Genomic DNA, 23481 nt, shown 5'->3' on the forward strand with positions numbered 1-23481 from the left:
GTGTCCTGAACATGGTAGCACCAACAGTATCTTCACAATGAACTGGAAATGCTAACTTCATAGTCCAGCTTGCTTCCTTTCTATATCAATTGGTGCCCTGTTGTTGAAACCTAGCACTCAGTGGACACATACATTCCAGGGACCTTCCTGCACAGAGATGACTTCACTTGGCAATAAGGCTGCATCTCCTGTATTTTGTCTAGTTCTTCCATACAGACTTCCACTGCCCTATACTATGTCAGTTTCATAGATAACACGTTCTATTTTATGTATGTGACAGGCATGGTGCCTAGTGATTAATATCTTATATCTCAGAACACTGAGTATTGGCAGGATTAGCAAGATGACTCTTAGCCTAAGACTTAGAATCTAGTTGGTCTATGGGATCTCCAAGTGTACCTGGTCCTCCACCTTGCTGTACTGGTTAGGCCCTCCTCTACATCACTCAAGAGCCAACTTGGGAAGGTCAGTTATGGGAACAGAATCGCCCTTTCTCTGTTACCATAGCACATACAGCCATGCTTGTACCCCGACTAGGAAGTGCAGACGGCTTGTTGCCCTGAAAACTTAAAACACATGTCATCCGTTAGAAAGCCATCAGTTAGGAGTTAGGCCATAGGCGGCATCTGAGTTGTTCATCCACCTGCAGGGAGATGACTTTCTCTTGAGTGACACGCAGTGGGTGGGCTGAGGTTTGATGAAATGAACAATGAGTATGGCATGCTATTTTTGGGAGGGGAAACAGAGAAACAAAACCTCGAGACTAAGAGACCATAAGATGATCAATTGTATGACAATTATGAAAACCGGTGTGGTACTTATGAAAATACCTCATTTTCTTTTAAGCGATTCGCTTTCTATCTTCCTACTCCTTAGGAAACACAGATACTACTATAAGAGACCAAGCGCAGACTGCCGGAGAATGCAAATAACAAACTCGATTACATTTTTGAAGTCACAACACCCTTCCTGAGCGTTTCCTGGCGCGGTTGGCTGCCACTCACCGGGGAATTGTTAAGTGTTGTGTTATGACAAGTGTAAATGTTCCTGGCATCGCTCAAGCTGGGGAGCAGTTTCATCAAGAGGGAAAGTGGAAGTGGAAGCACAAAACAACCTGTGAGCTTTGATAAGATCTGCAGTCAGAACACTTCTTTCCCACTCTAAGGAGAGCGCTAAAGGAGAGAAGCTAAAATAGAGGTTTCTTAGGACGCTCGTGAATCCATTCCGTGTTGAGGCAGTTTGCGATGGATCTGGGTTTTTATTTTTAAAAGACTTACTAATTTGTATTTTGTGTGTATTGGTGTTCACTTGCATGTATCTGCAATGCACCACATGGGTGCCTGGTGCCCTTAGAGGCTAGCAGGGCCCAGGGACGCCCTGAGATTGGAGTTACAGACAGTTGGAAACTGCCGTGTGCATGCTGGAGATTGAACCAGGGTCTGCAAGAGCAGCGTGCACTTAACTGCTGAGCCATCTGTCCAGCCCTTACTATTGTATTCTTCTTTAAGTCAGGGTCTTACTATTTAGTCCAAGCTGGCCAGAGGCTCATTAGTATCTGGCCTCAGCCTCCCACATGCTGGTTACAGTGGTATGTACTATATCCAGGGACATAAGGTTTTACGGTTTTACTTGAGCTCCTCGATTATTATGGGATGTGTCTTAGGCACCGGTAGACCTGAACACTGCTGAGAACATTGCCCTATGTTTCAGGAAGGGAAGAAAGTGGATGGGATACCCAGAGAAGAAGGAAAAGTTCAATGCGAAGGCCTGAAACCCAGTCCTAGAAACGCCCAGGAGGGCAGTCGCAGCAGTTACCAGGGATGCTGGGGCAGGAAGACTAAAAGTTAAGCCGGGGGCTAGGGAGGTGACTGAGCAGTTAGGAGCACTGGCTGTGCTTTCAGAGGAGCTAAGCTTGAGTTTAGTTCTCAGCATTTACACAATTGTTTCACAATCATCCGTAACTCTAATTCCAGGGAATCTGAAGTCACCGTCTGACCTCTGTGGGCACCAGGCACGCATGTGCTACGCATGCATACAGGCAGGCAGAACACCCATACACTTGAAATAAAATATTTTACATTTTTTTTAAGATTAAAAGTTATAGGCCAGCTAGCCCGGGCTATCCAGTGACGCCCTGTTTAAAAGGCAAAATGGAAAGCAGCCAGGCAGTGGTGGTGCATGCCTTTATTCCCAGCACCCAGGAGGCTGAGGCAGGTGGATCTTTGCCAGTTTGAAACTAACCTGGTCTACAGAGCAAGTTCCAGAACAGCCCATCTACACAGAAAAACTGTGTCTCGACAAACCGAAGCCAAGCCAAATTAAACCGAACCAATCAATCAACCCAACAAACAAACAAAACCTCGAAGCAAGCGAAACCAAACCAACAACAATGAACCAAACCAGCAAAAGACCCAAGGAGGAAAGGACAAGGCTTTCTGTGAATGAGCTGAACGTGAGTTTTCCTGCCTTCCCCTGGTGTGTCAGTTCCAGCCCTACCCCAACCTTACCAGCTTCCTAAATTCCCTTCTAGAATGACGATCTGAGCAGGTGGTTCCGGAACTTGGCCCCATCCCTAATACCCTCCTCCCCCAGTCTGTTTTCATTTGGAAGCCTTAAACAAAGGGCAGCTTCTAACTCCATGTAGAAGCAATGAGGGTTGCCAGGACCACTTTGGTCTATTTTACATATGTGACAATACCCTGAGGTGCCTAGAGAAACTGCCCAGCATGTCTGTCTGTATCTGAGGTTTAGCCACAAGAACCCCTCAACTCTGCCTCAGAAAGCTTCCCATAGTCAGGGCTCCTGTTTGGCCTGTATGGACAGGGAAAATGGTGTCTTTTCATCTTTGAAGATGTGGATAGTGTTACCACCAAAGACCATAAAAAGATCTGAAGACGGTGGTCCATGGTCAAATCTACATACAGAAAACACTTGAAATACCTCTCTTCCAATACTCTTAATAAATAAATATGTTTATTTATGCTAGCCTTTGCAAAATTAACATGACTATGAGAATTTAGCAAAAATAATCAGAGATGTGCTCAGAGATTAAAAGCACTATCTGAGGTGCTGGAGAAATGGATCACCAGTTAAGAACATTAGCTGTTCTTCCAGAGGATCCAGGTTCAGTTCTCAGCACCTACATGGCAGCCCACAACTGTCTGTTATTCTAGTTCCAGGGGATATATCACCTCACACAGGCATAAATATATGCAGTCAAACTACTAATATACCCAGAGACATATATACATGCAGGCAAAACACCATATAAGTGCATAAAAAGTAAATTAATCTTTAAAAAAAAAAGAGCACTTGTTGCTCTTGCAAAGGACCTGAGATTGGTCCCCGGCACCCATAGGTGGCTTACAATCATCTGTAACTCCAGTTCTAAGTGATCTGATGACCTCTTCTGACTTTGTAGGTACGGAATGAACACAGAACACAGTGTACATACATACATGCAAGTTCATATACTCATACATATAAAATAAAAAAAATCAGAGAACATTTATTAATGTGGTTTGAAATACTGCATTAATGTGCTTTCCTTTGGGAAGACTAGCCAAGCAGCCTTTGGAGGAATTCACCTTTTGGATATATTTTACTATACAGTTACACTACAATCATAATTTGCATTCCAAGAACGCATCTTGTTTCATTTTCTAGAAGAGGGATAAATTTACCAATAACACCAAAATACATCTTTAACATAGGGCCCTGTAGTTGGATACTAGAAAGATCATCAACAAACCAACCAGGTACATGTCTGGGATGTGAGTGACATCAGCCACACCTGGATCAGTGTCACTCCACTCTGGTAAACGCTTGTTGTCATTGCCACATCTATGCACAGCTACGTGATGTGCAGAGCGTTCCCCCTAATGCCCAGTGCTTTGATCAGTACCATCTGGCAAAAGAAGCAGCATAGCCTTGTCCCTGTCCTCTGTGCTGCTTTCAATTCTCATTTACAAAGCCACCAACAACCAAAAGCCTGGATTGGTTGGTACAAGCTATGATCAACTCAGGAGACTAGACAAATCAGAAGCCTAGAATCTTAATATTAAAAGAAAATGACCAACCACCCCAGAGAGACATGGGTACAGGACATAGGTAGGCAAGTCCCCTGTGCACACACACCACATACCGCACATATATACATACATGTCACAATACATATACAAACCACGTATGTACCACATACATACACCATGCACATAAACCCCACACACACACACACACACAGAGACAGTTCTTTCATGGGAGAAAAGATACTGAAGATCCACTGTTCATAGAGGTAGCATTTGTTTTATCTAATAATGCTAAAATTCTGGCAAAGAATCTCATGATTCTCTGAGTTAAAAAAAAATGGGTTCCTATGGAAAGCCTCTGTGGAGAGCACTTTGACCATGTCTCAGAATTTGATACCCAGTGCACTGAGGGATACTCTGACTTCTGGAGATAATCCTCCATGCATGGGAATACTTCTCTGCAGTAGGGAGCTGGCCATAAAGAGCTTCTTGGATACAGTCATGTTTCCCAAGGTTTAGGAATAAGCAAAACGCCTACTAGGAGCAGTTGGTTAAACATTCACATACTGAAAGCCTAAGTTGAGAGAGAAAAAAATAAAACAAATGAGGTGGCTTTGCATGGATAGTAGGGAAATATCCTTTATCATGTGGCCAACTGACAAAGGCTGTTACTAGTGACTATTATCCTGGGCTTTCAGCTACAAGAGGCACAGAAGCAATATGTGGCATGACTGCATACACACACATGTCCCTGATGACACAGAGCAAGAGGTATGTAAGGGTTTGTGCATATCCATATGTGCGCCATATACCTCTCAAGGATCTATGAGGAACTAGTAAGAGCAATTCAGAAAAGGAAAATTCGTGGCTGAGGAAGAGCTAGGGAGGGGAGACTTTATTTTCACTCGCTATGCATGCAAATTAGATTGATTTGCATAATTATAACAATATGATTATGATTCTATTACTTCTTTCAATTTATATGGCCATGGAAATAAGTATAAATATACCTTAAAATATTTTGAATGAGACTATATAGTGTATGGATCTATATGAGTAAACACAAAGTTCAAAAGCAAGCAGGACTAAACTATGGTATTTAAGGAACTGGACTCAGATAGCAAAACAATAAAGAAAAGAAGTTGTGGCTATGAAATTAAAGATGAGGACAAAGGTGACTGCCACCAAGCATGACCACACAAGTTTGATCCCCAGGCCCATATGGTGGAAGAAGAGAAGCGACTCCTACAAGTTGTCCTCTGACTGCCACTTGTGGGCCAAGGTACACATGCACTCACACACACACACACGCACACACACACACACACACACACACACACAGAATCACATACCCATATGCCATCCTTATATACATAGACAGACAGACAGACAGACAGACACACACACACAGAGAATCACATGCCCATATGCCATCCTTATATAAACAGACAGACAGACAGACACACACACACAGAATCACATACCCATATACTGTCCTTATATACATAGACAGACAGACAGACAGACACACACACACACACACACACACACACACACACACACACAAACAAATAAATAAAAATGTAAGGAATACGTTTTAAAGAAAAGAGGGATGACGGCTTCCCTCAAGCAAGCAGGGAGGGAAGAAATGAAAGTCCTCCAGGCTATCAGCCATGTATGCATTCATGCTTGACATGGGGACAGTTCCACGTGTTCATGAAATAACTATTTTGCCAGGTGATTGCATTCTCTGCAGTATTCAGGGTTGCAAAATATGCAAAAAGAAAGACACCAAAGCCAGATGTGCCTTAGATGAGTTGGCCCGTAATTCCAGCACTCAAAAGGCAGAGGCAGAGGCAGAGGCAGAGGGATGGCTACAGGTTTAAGTCTAACCGGTCTATCTATTTAGCATGTTCCTGGCTCATCAGGGCTACACAGTAACATCTTGTCTCAAAACAGAAAGCGCATGCGCACGCGCGCGCGCACACACACACACACACACACACACACACACACACACACACACACACAAACACACAAATAACCCAAATTAAAAAATAAGAGAGAACTAAAAAGGAAGAAAGACAGACAGGCCAGAAAAAAAGCTGAAAGGGGAAGTAGAGGCAGGAGGGAAGAAGCGCTGTGCTCTGACGGCCAGCCTAATGGGCACACACAATGGAAGTTACCTAAGTGAAAACTGTAGCAGTACCACCAGCCACATCTTCTGAAGGGCTCTGACGTGTGCCTGGGAGGGAGTCAAGCTGACCCCGGGTAGGAGATGGGGGAATTAAGAGATGTCAGCCCATCCTTCCTAAGTCATCGGGAAGACTCCAGCCTACCTCAGGTCTCTCAGCCCACCTAGGCTGCGTCCTTCCACTCTGGTATAGGTCTAGCATTGGGACTGCTTTGCCACCAGGCTACAACGGGAGGAACGGAAGATGCCCATTAGCTCCTAGAATGAGCCTCAGGGAAGGAGTAGAACTTGTGTCCGCACATGATGGCTTCTACTTTTCCTAAAATTAGGCTCACCTTTATCTACAACCACAGTCTCCGAAATTGTAAGATTGGCAAAGAGCTGAAGTAATGACAACAGCGTTGAGTCTAGAGCAAGGGTTCCGGATTACCACCAGCATCACATGGGCACTTGTTAGAAATGCCAGTCCTTAGGTCCCACTCCAAAGCTATGGCAGAAACTGCAGATGGAGTTCAGTGCTTTGCTCTCACAAACCATCTATGTGAATCCCCTGTACATGCAAATTCAGAATGTGTAGATTTGGAGTAAGACAGATAGGAAAACCTTCCAAAGAGAAACATCTGTGGATCAAGCTTAACTTCACCCTCCAGAAACCCAACTGTCCAGTCAGAGTAGGAAACACAGAGACACCCAAACACATCGAGACAGTCATGTACTAGATAGTGGTGGACACTTGGTGCCGTGGGAAGTCTAATCCAGCCAGGGTGTGGCAGATTAGAGAATGTGTTTGAGCAGACACTCCTTGTATGGGCTATTGTGTTTCTGGTTTTGCTTTTGGCTTTTGTGGGTCTTTCCACAGTGGCCGGGTTAACTATGAATTTATCATCCTTCCATCTTGCCCTCTGGACTTCATGAGCCACTGCCCAGGCTTCCATGATTCTTAGAAGCTCATAATTATGCTAGCAAAGGAACAGGAGGAATGTCTAAGGCTTTTTCAGGGAAACAGGATGTTATTAACAAGAACATTAAACTGGAACGGCCTGGATCACACTGGAAAAGCTGGGCACTACAGGGCCACAGGGTGACTCCCAGGCGGAATAGGCAACCAGATAGGACCCCCATGGCAAGACATCTATCAGAGGGCCTCAGAGGGCAAACTGGCATGGTCCAGATGAACTTTCCATCAGTCATACAAACAGTAAGGATGTAGTTGAAGGGAACAAGACCAGTGGTGGGGACCAGGATCATCATTAATGGTAGCATGAACAACAGCCCACCAGAGCTTAGAGAGGTAACAGCTTCAAGAGTTATCTTGCTCTTTGTGCAATGAAGGCAAAATAAAAAGTAAAAATGGGGGAAAAATTACCCAAGGACAAACTAGTCTCACAAGCCTGACCAGCATGTAGCCTTAGAAAGATGGCCCAACACAAGATCCTACAGTCAAACATTAAAGCATTATGCAGTTCACGTAATGTAGTTCATGGTGTATGTGTGTATGTGCACACGTGTGCACGCACACGATGCACAGTTTTCCAGCATGACCTTTGGTGTTGATGTTGTGATGTTGTCTGTGGCCACACTGTTCTGAACATCGCTCAATCCTGTATGACTTCAGAAGCTAAGCTGGGTCAGACATGGTTAGCGTTTGAATGGGAGATGACAATGTCAAGTTGCAATGTCAAAGAGTTAGATATACATGGGACAAGTGAGACATCTCAACAGGTAAAGGCCCTGTTCTGATGGCCTGAGTTTTATCCCAGGGCCCACAGGTGGAAGGGAAAAACTAACTCCCACAAGTTGTCCTCTGACTTATACACACACATTGTGATGGTTTTTATATGCTCGACCCAGGCCATGGCATAATCAGGTGTGGCCTGTTGGAGTAGATGTGTCACTGTGGGTGTGGGATTTAAGACCCTCATCCTAGCTGTCTGGAAGCCAGTATTCTGCTGGCAGCCTTCAGATGAAGATGTAGAACTCTCAGCTCCTTCTGCACCATGTCTGCCTGGATGCTGCCATGTTCCTGCCTTGATGAACTTCTGAACCTGTAAGCCAGCCCCAACTAAATGTTGTTTATGTAAGAGTTGCCTTGGTCATGGTGTCTGTTCACAGCAGTAAACCCTAACTAAGACACACATTAATAAACACATAGACACACAAATAGATACTTTTTTTTTTTAAAAGAAAAGGACATGTCTGATAGAGTGTGGGAGATGGGTCTACATGAGGGGTTGTAGTGAACTGAAAATATCCATGAGACCTGTGAATGGGTATGCCCATTGAGGATGGCGGGCACAGATCAGAGGCACAGATGTGTTGCTGAGGGTGGGAGTGATGGAGGAGAAGGTTCTTGTCTCTGCCTTAGAAAAGAAGAAGGTTCAGAGAGGGTCTTCGTTTTCCTATAATTAACGAAGTTGCTCAGAATGAGAACTGTGAAGGGAAGAGCTATGGTCATTAAGACTGACCGACAACTTGACAAGCCCTAGAATCAAGCAGGAGACACATTTCTGCACATGTCTGTGAGGGGATTTCTGGATGGGGTTAATGGAAGTGCGAAACGTCACTTTAAATGTGTCATGTCACAGGCCGGTCTCAGATGGCATAAGAAGGCTAAAACTGTCTGAGACCAGTTCTCCTCTGTCTCCTTTATGATTGTGGGTGCACGTGAACAGCTGCCTCACACGCCAACAGCCCTGCCTTCCCTGCCGTACGTAATAAACCACTCCTCCCTTACGTTGCCTTGTGTCCAGTATTTAGTCACAGCAATGAGAAAAGTCAGAAAAACCCCTGAGAAGTGGGAAATAATAGAACTGTCAGTGGGCTCAAGAATGAATCATGCCCATTTGCTTGATTTGACTGTTGCCATTAATTAATTAATTAATTGCAATAATTGATAGATTGAAGGCAAAGAAAAAAAAACCCAGATGTTGTTCTTTGCTGCTGGAGGAAGAAAAAAGAGTGGAGGAAGGGGAGGGATGAAGGAGAATGGAGGAAGGAGAAGGAGGAGGAGGAGGTGGTGAGGAAGAGGCAGGGGAAGAGGAGGAGGAACAGTAGCAGCCAATCCGCACTTGGGCACTCCAGGTGTGAGTAGCTGCATCCTCTGGGACCTGGTGAGGGATGCAGGCTCTGCCGTAGCCCAGACTTACAGCACAAGGGTCTCCAGATGGGTCCCCATACTCCGAGACTCCCAGGAGCACAGCTTCATACCCAGAGCATTCCCAAGAGGAAGGAGTCCTTCCAGACCTGATGTTCTACGCAGCGTGTATAACTTTAGCTTATCTGGGGCAGGCCAGATAATCTGAATCTGACTTGTAGGTGAGTTTGAGGTGGAAAACCTCTCATTAAAGTGATACTTCTTAGCGGGTTTGAAGGCTCCTTTTTTTTGACATTTTAAAAATTAATAATTTTTTTATTTATTCACTTTATATCCCATTCACTGCCCCCTTCCAGGTCACTCTCTCCCACAATCCTTACTCCCTCCTCTGGCACATCAAGTCTTTGCGAGGCTTGGTGCATCCTCTTCCACTGAGGCCAGAATAGACAACCCAGCTAGAAGAACATATCCTACATAGAGGCAACAGCTTTCGGGGTACCGTACCCCATTCCAGTTGTTGAAGATCCTAATGAAGCCTGAGCTGCACATCTGCTACATATGAGTGGGGAGGCCTAGCCTAGATGTGCTCTTTAGTTGGTGGTTCAGTCTCTGAGAGTCCCAAGGGTCCAGGATAGTTGACTCTGTTGAGGCAGAAGGAGAGAGGGAACGGGGTAGAAGAGGGGATGGGGATAGAGGGGTTCATGATGAGGTATGGGGAAGGACAGGAGAGATAGCTAGATGGCTATGAGAATGAATGGAAATCTGCAACTGACTGGGGTTAGGAAGTGGGGGGTGGGGGATGGCATCTCCAGGATGTGACAGAGCTGGATAAGGGAGGCACCCCAGAATTAATGGGATGACCTTAGCCGTGACTCATAATACTGGGGATATGGAACCTGAAGAGACCACGTCCTATAGCCAGGCCAGGAACCCCAATGGAGCAAGAGTAACACCAACTCACCCACAAACCTTTCAACCCAAATGTTATCCTGTCTACAAGAAAAGCAGAGATGGGGGATGGAGCAGAAACTGAGGGAATGACCAACCAATAACTGGCCCAACTTGAGACCCATCCTATGGGCAAGCGCCCATCCCTGACACTATTAATGATACCGCTGTGCTTGCAGACAGGAGTCTAGCATGACTGTCCTGTGAGAGGCTCCACCCAAGCAGCTGACTCAGACAGATGCGGAAACCCATAGCCAAACATTGGATGGAGTTTGAGGACTCTATGGAAGAATGGTGTGGGGGAGAAGGACTGCAACCCTGAAGGGGATAGGAACTCCCCAGGAAGGCCGACAGAGTCAACTAACCAGGTCTGAAGGCTTTTGAAAGGCCCTCTGGGATTCTTCAGAAGGGAGCAGCCAGATGGTCCCTCTTTCTAATTAGTGCTCCAGTGTTGCTGCCTGGAGTGTTCAGTCAACAGTCTGCAGGGAGATGAGATGAGCTATTGTACTGAGTTGAGGAAGAATCCAGCCCTACTGCATCTTAATGTCTCTAGGGAGTGAGGTAGGCATCTAGAAGGTTTCTATGCTCCACAGATGGGTGTGACACACAGATGGCCTTGAGAGTCCCTGTTAGTGCAAGGGCCAGTGCCTTCCTAACATTTAAAGTCTGTTATTGTTGTTGTTTGTTTTTGATACCAGGGCTCACATAGCACAGGCTATCCTTGCACTTGCTATGTAGCCAAGGATGACCTTGAAGTGCTGATTCTTCTGTCTTTGTTTCTCAAGCGCTGAGACTACAGGGCGCACCACCACTGCCTGATTTATACAACACTAAGGGTTGAATTCGGGGTTCCCTGCACGCTAAACAAGTATTCTACCAACTGAGCTATATGTTCCCTAGGCCTGAAATCTGATTTAGAGGCTCTAAACTTGTAGGGAGAAAAACATCAGCTGCATTAGGTCTCTATGAACAGGAGCTTCATACTCTAGGCTAGGTAGTAAATTACAGTGTCAGAACGCAATGTCGGAGAAACAAGAGACTTCCCCATTCTCATTACTTGTCTCCTATAGAAGGGACACTCTACCCTTAAGCTCCATTTTACAAGTCGCTGGTCATGTTGGTTTACCCACGATGAAAAAAGGAAAATCAAATACAACATGAAGTTTCCACACAGGAATGTACTACAACTCTGTGTTTAATTTAGTACATTTCTGCCAAGGGAAGAGATCTATCTTCCCTTGACTGGTAAACATTCCACTTTAAAAAGTGCTTACCTACTGACTATTGAAAATACCATCCTAAATACCGTCTTCCCAATGATTAACTACTTCTTCATAAATACTGTTTGTCAACAACCATTCCGGTCTCAAACAGAAATCTGAACAGAAGAAAGTTTGAAAGGAATACAGTCTATTACTATTACTTTTTGAGATGGGTCTCACTACGCATGCCTGGATGGCCTAGAATTCACCCTGTGGACTAGACTGGCTTTGAATTTACAGAGAGATCCTCGTGCCCCTGTTTCCCCAAGTGCTGGCATTAAAGGTGTTTTGCCACCGTGCCTGGCCTATAGTTTTATATATATTTTTTTAATACAAGAGAGCAAATCAACAAGTCAAAGAGTCTTGGCTGCAAAGTAATGAATGAGGCTATTAGCTGTGGGTGACTTGATCAACCAGGGAGGAAAAGATAATCAAACCACACCAAGGGACAGGAGAAGGGACTAGTGAGGACATGTACAGTACAATATTTCTCTATGATAAGGGCAGCGGGAGGAAGAAAGTGGTGTGGCCCCAGAGAGGCAGCCATGGAAGGGGCTACTGCTTATTTTGCCCTATTCTTTTTAGCCTGAGAAGTTCCCAAGGCCTTCAGGATGACATTACACCGTTTGAACCCAGTTGCTTGATCCCTGATCTCCATTGCTTAGGCTCCAAGGATTCCATTCAGCACCAGGAACCCTAGCTCCTCTGAGCTCCCCTCCACTCTTTAGTAGTCACCGCTGCCTCATTCTGGAGCATGCTGGGAGTCAGTCACATGCCTCATGCAGGTGAACTCATCTCCAGGAGGCCTTTGGTACATGCACACTTCTCTGGTAGAGCTCTGTTTGGTCCCAGTGCTGATACAGTCTGAAACCCTTACAAATACCTTCTTTTCACATGCCAGTATAGGGCCTGGGGAGCTAGAACTAGCTTGGAATAGAAGGCTGGAACCCCAGGCCACAACAGCATCACCCTGATTGGTTAAGAGATAGACAATCTCCAACCAGTCATCTCAGTTTCTAAATTGTCCCAGGATAGGTGCTGAGAAGGAGAGGAAATTATGTGTATTTTCCCTGTGGCACTAGAGGCCCTACTTCAGTTCCTCTGTGTGCCACCATCATGACCTCCCCTCCTCTCAGTCTCTCTGTGTGTGATCTTTCTGTGAGCGCTCTTCCCTCCTGATCAACCCCTCATCTTTCAGATGACAGGCTAGTAGCCCCTGGATCCATCAGGACAGAGCCCTTGCCATGGATCAATATGTCAAAAGACAAAACACTATGTAAATGACATCTTTAGTCTCACTGAGAGCTTCAGTGGCATCCTTTTCAGTGTGTGTGTGCTGGTGGCTTTCTCACAGAAGTCTGTGGAGGTGGCAGAGGCCAAGAAGATCCCCCAAAACGAAATATTCCCAATCTGAGGAACCGGTCACCATCAATGCTGGAATCCATTCAGCCATCTATCCCCCACTCGCTCATGGATTTGGGCAGGAGGACTCTGTTAATAAATGACCTCACAGCTTCCGTCTGGGAGGCCAGAAGAATGCAAATGCCCTAAAGAAGAAAAGAGGGAGTCAAGATGAAGGTCTACTAATAGAAAATTAAGGCAGGAGCTGAGGGGCAGGGAAAGGTAGTTTGGATTTGAAGGCCGAAGGTGACAAGAGCTGATATTGAGTACTTACTGCATGTCTTAAAACATGTCCTTCACATTTATTTCTGATTTAATTATCATAAACATCACAAAATCTCTTCTAATATCAATCCTATTACAGATAAGGACCCTGAAGTACACGGAAACAAAGCCCTTTCCTCAAGGCCAGACAGTTAGAAAATAGTGAAAGGCAGGACTTAGAACTGGCTACACAGCTTAAGTCTGGGGTCTTTCCTCTCAACCACCAAACACTTGGCCTTCTCAGGGACACACAGTTGGACCTACTACATGAGCATTTTTTTAAATTTGTATTTAAAAATTATTTTATTTCATTTATTATGCATTTATTTGTGTGTGTGTGTGTGTGTGTGCGTGTGTGTGTGCGTGTGTGTGTATCTTTATGTGTCACAGCATCCATCTGGCTCTAAAAGGACAACTCGAGAGTCCACTTTCTCCTTCCAACAAGTCAGTTTTGGGGATCAGAACTCAGGTCATTGGGCTTGGTGGCAAATACCTTGATTTCCTGAATTGGCCCTATGATGTGGGTTTAAAGGCTGAGTTTGTCACAGGACAGTTTGTAGATATGAACAGCAACATGCAAAGAATGAAAAGGGGGGTGGGGACAGAAGGAGGGAGACAGGGTTTTCTGAGGGCAGTGTTAGAAAGACTGGCACCAGAGGAAGCAGAGATGGGAAGGGCATGTGGGCTTGGTGGTCGGGTGCTTGGTGACCTTTAAGAAAGCATTATCTATAGTGGCCGGGAGCCCACAGAGGGGGAAAAAGCCAGGGCTTGGGAAGGTGTGATAGTGGCTAGTGGTTTTTAGAAGCCTTTTCCTAAGAACTGTAGACTGGGGCATCCCGGGCAGAAGGTGGAGTTTAGGTCAGAATGTGGCCTGGGGTGTAGAAGCTGTGTGTAAATGGGGAAGCCAGCCAGAACAGGAAGGCAAGACAGGAGTTACCAGATAAGTCAGCTGTGAAGGAGGTGAGAGGCAGTGTTCACACCCCATTCCTAGGCTCAGAAAAGCCTACACTTGTATTGACCCAGAAACCCTCTCCAGAGCATGCTCCTTCTTGAAGACTTCAGCTCTGAAGTGTTTCCAGAAGGCAAAGAATTATAGCCAAAGAATTGGTCTGCGGACATCAGTTACAACCCAGCATCCCACAACCAAGGAATAACAGAAATCTCTGACTCTACAAAGTCACAGAAACTACTAAAGAATCTGAAACTCCAGAGCCAATGAGACTTCCATGTTTCCAGCCTCAGGGGCACCCAAAGCCTGGGATCCTGACACTCTTCCCCAGAAACCAGTGTTCTCACGCATTCAACCAGCAAGCATCCACTGGTTGTTTGTCTACCCTTGCTTAAGGCAAACAGGAAAGAGTAAGGCTACCTCAGCGAACACTGTGAGCTTATCTCTCCTCCTGGAACATTCTAGGAGCATGTTAACACTTGTTCTCTCTCTCTCTCTCTCTCTCTCTCTCTCTCTCTCTCTCTCTCTCTCTCTCTTTTCAGCATATAAGAATGGCTCTTCAAAAGAAAGGGACTTTCAATGGGTCTCTTAAAACTTTTGTTTGACATGGGTTTAACAAGAAAGCTTAGCTGGCTAGGGCGTTCTCTTGATTTAAAACAAGAAAACAGACTGTGTGGCAATGATGTCATCAAAGAAGTAACGGTGGCTCCTGCACTTTGAGGTGGTGCCTTGGAATCAGGCTGGGCTGATGTGTTAGTAGGCTCCACGGTGGGTCACAGTTTACTCCTGTGTCCTTAAAAACTGAATCGTTTGTAGTAAATAACCTAGGATGTGCAATGTCAAGGAAGACAGATGGTGCTTTAAAAACAAGACAACACCAAAGCAGAAGGTCAGAGTTACGTTAACGTGGCTGGGTGGAGGGAGGCACAGAGACAAGGAAGGGAAGATGGCTGACTGGGTGGCTGTCGGGGCGGGGGGGGGGGGGGAGGTAGCAGAGAAATTGCATCAAAGGGACCTGGAATTTACTGAATGTTTGTTTGTTCTTACAGAGGGCAGGCAGGTATCAAAACTCATATGCAGTCATTTGACAGAATTTTTGAAAAATGAAAACCAATAAATCTCCCTAGGATTATAAATTAGACTATGATTCAGTGAGATAGCTCATGTAGGCAAAGGCATCAGATGCCAAGCCCAACTGCCTGAGTTCAATCCCCTCACTTACGTGGTCAAATGATAGAGCTGGTGACCAGAAGTTGTTCTCTGACCTACACACGTGGGCAGTGCACACACAAGTGTCAAAACTGTATTTTTAGGAAAACCAACCTCCATCAATGCCCATAGAACAAGGAAAGGAATCTAGGAATAAAATTAACTATCATTAAACCATCAGTAAAGGGCTCTAACCACTACAAAGTACAGGCCCAGTTGGAAAAAAACAGGAGATGTTTGTATCCATGATGTGCTTTCCCAACATTTCTGTGGCCACCCAACCCCAGTCCCTTCACTGGACCATGTATCTGATTGTGTGGCCCCAGGCACAAACTGCCAAGTTTGCCCTTCACCCTACAGAGACAAAACTCCTGCCAACTCCCCAGATATCTACACACTGCAGAGATTCCGAGATTATGATGCCAGGCTGGCCTCAGAGGGAGGAATGAGGAAGAGCCAGGCTTTTTATTCACCCCGGGCAATCAGCTAGAACTCTCTATTAACTTGTCGGGCTACTTCAGCTTTGTCCTCACTCCTCTCGTACCAGTTTGGACCGGTTGGAACGAGAGGCTGCCTTCCTGTCCAGATCAATCTGATTTCGCCTCCTGTGTCAATCAAAGATTTCGAGTATCATACTTTCTAATTTGGGCAGTGAGCCCATAGTGCTCAGGAGTGGAAGGCAACAGGGAGAACCCACAGATCCAACCCATTTAAGTGACATGAAGCTGGAGAACAGATAGATGACCCACGGGAGTGGAAGACCTCTCTCGTAGGCTGTGGTGAGATGGGGCCTCTTAAAATCTCTTTGTAAACAGACACAGACACACACACACACACAGAGAGAGAGAGAGAGAGAGAGAGAGAGAGAGAGAGAGAGAGAGACAGAGACAGAGACAGAGACAGAGACAGAGACAGAGACAGACACACACATAGAGAGAGAGAGAGAGACAGACAGACAGACAGACAGACAGACAGACAGACAGATACCAGGGTCAGGGGGAAGGGGATAGAGAATGGTTTTAGAAAGAAATACCACTGTAGAAGTGGGATTATAGGCTTGACCCCTTATTTTCCGTTTGACACGGGATCCTGCTATGTAGCCCAGGCTAACCTGGGACTGCACTGGCTTTAAACTTGTGATCCTCCTGAATTCTGAGGTGACAGACATGTGCCACTACACCTGGCACTTGTCGCTCTCCACAGGTACAAACTGCTCAGGGGAGGAAAAAGGTTTCACTAGGTGCAGACCACAAAATGGAAAGTATTGGGCAGAGAGTGACAGGGGTGGTAATGCTACCCTGCAGGGTTAAACAGGAGGCGCGGCTTCTGGGAAAGCAGTGGTTCTAATGCTGAGCTGGGGAGATCATCTGGAGGGCTGGAAGTCACAGAGAGGCACTCAGGAAGGACGTACTATTCCTCCTGCTAGAATCTGGGACAGCCAGTGAAAAAAAATGAACCTGAATTCTAGACAAGCCTGGGGTTTAAAGAGAAAAGATTCAGTTTTCTCAGGAGCAGACAAGCCACAGAGAAAGTCATATTTGTTTGCCAGGGTGGGGCAAGCAACAGGAACCAATAAGTCCACAAGGATGGTATAAGGGTGAACATAAGCCACGTTCTGTGGCCCAAGCAGCCACTGTCTGTGTCCGTTTTATTGGTACGGTAGAGCACTTTTGACAAGGACCGTATGGCCTGCAAAGCCTTAAATGTTTCCTGTCTGTCCCTCCATGTGAAAAGCTCCTCATTTAGACGCTACATCCGAAGTGGGCCTGACTCAGGCAAGAAGCATAGGTTGCTGCAGACTGGCCCCTCGTGGCAAATAGAGACCCATTAAAATAACTTCTTCTGATAACACATACACATACACACACACACACACACACACACACACACACACACACACACACACACACAGCTTAGAGGACATGGAGAAACCAGGTTGCGACTTAACAGCATGACTCCTCTATGGTGGCTAGTTCTCTTAATACTAGAAGGCGCTCTGAAGGCCGCTGGGTGGGGAAAGCCGTTAATAATCTTACTCAGCTGTGAACTCTGGAGTTGTAATAATGGCCAGAATGGCAAGAGATGACCGTCTGTATAATAGCGGCATGAATGCTGTACCAATAACCAACTACTTTCTGCTCAAATTTTCAGCCTCCCTCCACATATGGAAACGTGCTTGGTACTGCAAAGCAGGCCGAGAACCAACAGTTGAGGAGTTTGTGGGCCACAGGAATGAAGTTACTATTATTTTGCTTAGCTGGCACAGTAGTGAAATTGTTTTCTAAATCTGTATCTCTTTACCTATAGTGTAATGTAGCTCTCTCAGTCCAATAGAGAAGATTTTTTTTTAATATAATGGCTGTGCATACATTCACAAGTGTTCAAAATGCGGTAATGTGTGCCCAGCCACAAATGGGACATCTATAATCATTTCCTCTCTAAAGTTCAGGGATCATCAAGGAAGAGGTGGCAGAAAGACTGTAAAAGCCAGAGGTTGGAGACCAGAGCACAACGTGACTTCTAGACAGGACAGGACCAAGGCATTCAAAGACTCCAAGCAGCTGCAGCTGCTGGTACAGGGTTAAGCCTTTCAAAATTCAAGTAAGAAGTGGAAACGGGTTTCTAAGTCCTACCCTTAACGGAGGAGCTCCAGCTATCGGATCTGAGGTAGGGAGAGTCAGTTTTCTTTAAGTGTATGATTCCTGGTAGATTGATTGACCATGCTCCCGTGGATGGCCCCATGCCCAGTAGTATATGGCTAGCATGAGTTGGAATTATTGGGTTATTAAGTTAAAAGAAAAAGGAGAAACAAAACTGAGCAGGTAGGGAAGTGGTGGAGGATCTGGAAGGAATTAAAGGGAGGAATTGGGAGTAAATTAATTAAAACGCATCGTATAAAATTCTCAAAAGAATTAATACAAATATTTTTAAAGTAAACACGCAAACATAACCAACAAAAATTCTTTCCGGAGGACCAGAGCCATTTTGTATTCACTGAGTGACTGAACAAAAGGTATGGAGGCTCCAAGGTCCTCTACAGTACAGGGAAGCATTAGAAAGAACAAGAGCTCAGAATTAGGCCCTGATTCCCAGGTACAGTCAAGGTGATGTTCCAATATCACTCTTCCAAGGAGTCCTGGCCTCTGAGAGTTCTTTGGAAAGCTGCCTCCCTCAGTGTGTGATGTCCTGACTTCTGATGAGAGGGGAAAGACGAATTTCAAAGAGCAGTACCCACTGGTTGAATAGTTGAATATTCCCCAAAGTGCATTTATTTCAGCACAGTGTAAAAACTGTGAGTGGATATTGCTCTTGTTGATCTATTTATGGGCACGTGAGTCAACCCACGTAGACACGTGAGTATATGGTGCATGATCAACTGTATTTGCAGGTGTGTTTGCACAAGTGTTCAGAGAGAGAGAGGCCAGAGGAAGGTATCAGGTGTCCTTCTCTACCACTTTGCCTTATTTCCCTGAGACGAAGCCTCTTGCCGAATCTGGAGCTAAGCTAGCAGTCAGAAAGTCCCCAGCCCCGCTGCCCATCGCTGAACTAGGGCTATAGGCATGAGAGTAGACATACTCAGTTTTGTTTTGTTTTATAAGGGTACTGTGGACTTGAACTCAGGTCCTCATGGTTATGCAGCAAGTGCTCTCACCCACTGAGCTACCTCCCCAGCCTCAGGTATCAATAGATCTGCATTAGTTCTTAGGCTATTTAGTAATGCAAATCATTTCAATAAAATTCTATTTATTATTATGATTGGCATGTATACTTTTTTTGATTTCTGAGTGCAGAAGTAGCAAGCCAATTCTTCTACACACAATTCCCTTTGCAGCACTAACCAAACCTTCTGATTTTATGACAGAAGTTGTCAGATATGCACTCCCACCCTTGCCCCACTGGGGATGATGGGTACCTGCTCAGTGTCACCCTAGACAGACATCAAAGGAGGAAGATACCTTCCTAGACCACATGAATCGGCCAGTCAACTTTGGTACATTTCCCTTGCCCTGTCGAGCATCCACACATACACCACACCCTCAGCAGGCCCTTCACTCAGTCACCTTTCCGGAATGTCTCTTTCTTTTTCTCGACTTCTCTGTTGACACGATTCTGTTCTGGTTCAACTGCAGGCCCCTGGTCTTCAAGTTCGTCTTCGGTTTCATCATCACTGTAGGGAACCACTTCATCATTGGGCTGGGAATCCTCATCAAATGTTGTTTCCGAGTCCCTTTCTGTGTTCATTCTGCTGGCAAATTGGAACTACCTGAGGAGAGAAAAGGGGGAAACAAGAGTGAATTGTGACTTTCCTGTGTTGGGCTGAATCTTGCTGCATCTTGTCAGAAGACCTCTTTCACAGAACATTGTCCCACTGACAATGCAAATTATTCGAGAATAGTGATCTAAAATTTTAGCATGACATGTAAGAAAAACAAAAACACTATTGATTAAGTACTAGATCAGAACTGAGGGGAAAAAAGAGGCTCAGTTTATAAGTGTGTGCTACACAGGAGAAGGACCTAAGGAAGATACCCACTGTTACTTCTGGTACCTCACATGAATATGTCCCTCAGACACACATGTACCTGTATATCATACCCACATATAACACATGCAAAGAAAAACAGGTAAGTATAAGACTCAATCTCTCACAAGTCTGTCTTTCTAGAAGGCCACACAAACCTTGAGAGTAATATTTCAAATTGTCCATCTCTACAAATAAATAATAAATTAATAAATTTAGTAGGGTCAATGTTAAAATAAAAATGAAATAGTCTAGACAGTATTAAAGCATGATTCATGTAGTAACAATAAGTACTTTCTGGTTTAAAAAAATGCTTTATGGTACCCAGAAGCCTACATTTATTTACATTACATTAATATGTTTTTGTGGAATTGTATTCCCCACTTTAGACAGAGCTGGAACACTGCTGCCTTAAGAGAACTGTTTCCCGAGAGCGCTAATACTTTGAGCCTTTAATCAGTTTGCAACAAGGAGCAAACACTCCTTCCACCTCTTGTCCTCCTCCCACCACCATCCCCCCTCCCTCTCTAGAATTTGTTTGAGGGTATGCTGTTGCATAAAGTAACTCCACAGTGGAAACACGGATGCCCGGAGTTATATTTATATTGGAGAACTATTTACACAAATTCCTTGGGTTACTTGAGGACAGTCATGCTGCCTGCTGTTGTTTACCCAAGTGTCAGTCTGCCCGGTACTGAGTATTGTGGGCAACAGCAGCCCACATCCATTCAGTGTTAGCTATGTGCCAGCTCCCAGACTAAGGGCTTCATCAACACTGCTCCTTTGAAAGTTTCCTATCAATTCAAGGAAGGTGTCATTACTTGTTCTCTACTGAAAAGAAAACCAAGACTCTGGAATATTAAAAAACTTTGTGACAGGAGGCTGGAGAGTTGTCTCAGCAGGTAAGAGCACTGACTGCTCTTCCAGAGGTCCTGAGTTCAATTCCCAGCAACCACATGGTGGCTCACAACCATCTATAATGGGATCCAGTGCCCTCTTCTGGTGTGTCTGAAGACAGCAACAGTATACTCACATACATGAAATAAATCTTAAAAAAAAATTGTTTTTTAGAAAAAAAATCTTGTGACAAAAACAATCAAGTTTCCAAGAAATATCACGTACACTCTACTTCTGTAGCTGATTATGTACTTTAAATAGGTGTAAGGTGCTTGCAGAGAAACCCTTGACACGCGTGCATGCTTTACACCAAACCCAGCATCTCGGACATCTAGAATAGCATTGATATTAATGGGTGTAAGACCTTTTCAAGTTTAATATGGAGGGAAGAAAAATCCATATAAAAAAGCCTAGTGGACTTAAAACCAGAAGCAAGCTGGGTATCTAGAGTGTCAGCTATAAAAATGAGTCAGGGCTCATTCAGCGGGATAGCGTACATCAATTTAGAACATAACTGGGAGAGAGTGAGAGAGAGAGAGAGAGAGAGAGAGAGAGAGAGAGAGAGAGAGAGAGAGAACACTAAGTGATGCCATAATGCATTGTGGGGGAAAGGTGAACTCCAGGTCCACATAAGCAAAATACTCGGTGGTTGCTGATGCAAATGCCAGCACCTGGCATGCATTTTTTTAAGTATAAAGGTATAAAGAGTGGCACTGGAGAGAGGATTCGGGGGCTAAGAGTATTCGCTTCCTCTCCAGAGGACACAAGTTTGGTTCCTGGAACCTACGCTGGGTGACTCACAACCACCTGTCACTCTGGTTCCAGGGAATTAGAGACCAGAGGGCACCCTCGAGCCTATGGTCATGCACACATACCTATATAAAAATGAATCTCTAAGTGAATGATGTATACAGAGTATTCTAATTAGTGGGTCACCGATAGCAAGGACTTAGTAAACGTTAGCCAGTGATCGTTGTTAGCTGTTGTGTCTATCGGTAGATAGGTGTCATTGACAACAGCAAACAGAAGGGGTCATCTAGACTCTACACTTTTCCTACTCCAAAATTATGCCTAAAGTGTAGACTAGCATCCCCTTAAAAATGGAGTCCTCGTGGTACTGTTAAGCATGGGCTTGAGCCTCCCCTCTCTGGGTCCATCCAGTCAGCTTGCTTTGTTTCTTCTTTGGTAAACATCCATGGCCAGTAGACACACCAGCTTTCTGTTTGTTTTGGTTTTTGTGTGGTTTGGTTTGGATTTTCATTGTGGAGTTTGGATTTCTTCTTTTCAGATTTCTGTGAGTTTATCCAACCCTGGATGTCACTCATTCATTAATTAACCTGATTTGGTTTTATTATACAGTAGCATCTATGCTTTAGCTAGTATATAAACATAATACGCCCTCTTTGAAAAAGCCCCGAACTGCTCTGGGTGAGGTACCTACACCTCTGTCCATTACTAATCAACGTGTACATGGCTATGGCCGAAGTGGAAATGTTCGTTATATCTTACTACCTAAAAAGGTTTCTAGATGGTGGTTTCCCACTTTTTACTATTTCATACACTTCCCCGAAGGAGAGCTTGGTCCTGACTGATACTCAGCAGTTGAACTTCTGTTTCCTCCTTTGTAACATGGAATAACAGTATCCACATCACAGAGTTGCTCAGTTCATTAACCAAACATATCTTCCCCCTGCCTCGGGGCCTTTGATCCTGCTCTTCCCTCAGTCTAAGCTTGAGTGATTCTCATTCTTCAGACTACAATGTCAAGGTCCCTGTCAACCAATCACATAGAACAGGTGGGTACCGCCCACCTCCGGTGGGTAGCATTATTATTTGTGTCCTTCCTAGCATTTCCACCGGTATGAACACACAGGAACCTGACTAGACCACAATCACCACTGCAGTGGTTCTCAACTGATGTATTGTGACCCCTTTGGGGATTAAGTGATCCTTTCACAGAGGTCACCTAAGACCATCAGAAAACACAAATGTTTACATTATGATTCATAACAGTAGCAAGATCACAGTTATGAAGTAGCAACGAAAATAATGTTGTGGTTGGGGGTCACCACCACATGAAGAACTGTATTAAAGGGTCGCAGCCTTAGGAAGGTGAGAACCACGGCTCTACAGGGACCCAGAGCCACATATTGGGCATTCAAAGATCTGGAGACACAGAGGGCAAAGATCTGGAGACAAAGATAGCGAAGAGAAGTGTTTGCTCTCAACATTCTTTGCTATCAACCTCCAGTTCGTACCTCCTACCTGGTATTATCAGATTCCAACAATACTGGATGAAGGATCAAAACTTAAAATTCAGTAAAGACAACAACAAAAGACCCAAGGTCAAGTCTAGCAGTATAGAGCTCTTTTAGAGACTGGCTCTTTCGAGATCATCATAAAAACATTGTTTAAGACCTTAGCACACATAGGAAATGTAGCAGGGCTTCTAGTAAGGTTCTGAAGACACCACATGTAAGAACCAACCTTTCTTGCCCACCACAATATCCCAGGCCAGGTGCCGCACCTGCCAAAGAGGATGTAATTTTGATTCTATACTTACTGGACTAGTAGTCTAGACAGCAGTTGGTAAATTATAGCCCAGGGGCTCTATTTGGCCCGTTGCCTACTTTCTTCAAGTCCTATTGGAACATCTTTGCTCATCCATGTAGGTATTATTGCCTATGGCTGCAGGAACAGTGCAAACTACAGT

At 44.8% G+C, this 23481-nt stretch overlaps 1 protein-coding gene across 4 annotated transcripts in view; it reads right to left on the reverse strand.

The window, feature by feature from the left end:
* Atp8b1 (ATPase phospholipid transporting 8B1) overlaps positions 1–23481 on the reverse strand; it is a 140126-nt gene that overhangs the window by 63180 nt on the left and 53465 nt on the right. For 3 of the 4 annotated variants that reach the window (NM_001437265.1, XM_087592413.1, XM_087592414.1), the window contains 1 exon segment: positions 19411–19613. In NM_001437265.1, the coding sequence (NP_001424194.1) occupies positions 19411–19591 (181 nt within the window). In that variant the 5' untranslated portion in view covers positions 19592–19613. 4 annotated transcript variants of the gene reach the window in all.

The sequence above is a fragment of the Rattus norvegicus genome, chromosome 18 (genome assembly GCF_021556685.1).
Source record: "Rattus norvegicus strain SHRSP/BbbUtx chromosome 18, alternate assembly SHRSP_T2T, whole genome shotgun sequence".
NCBI lineage: Eukaryota > Metazoa > Chordata > Mammalia > Rodentia > Muridae > Rattus > Rattus norvegicus.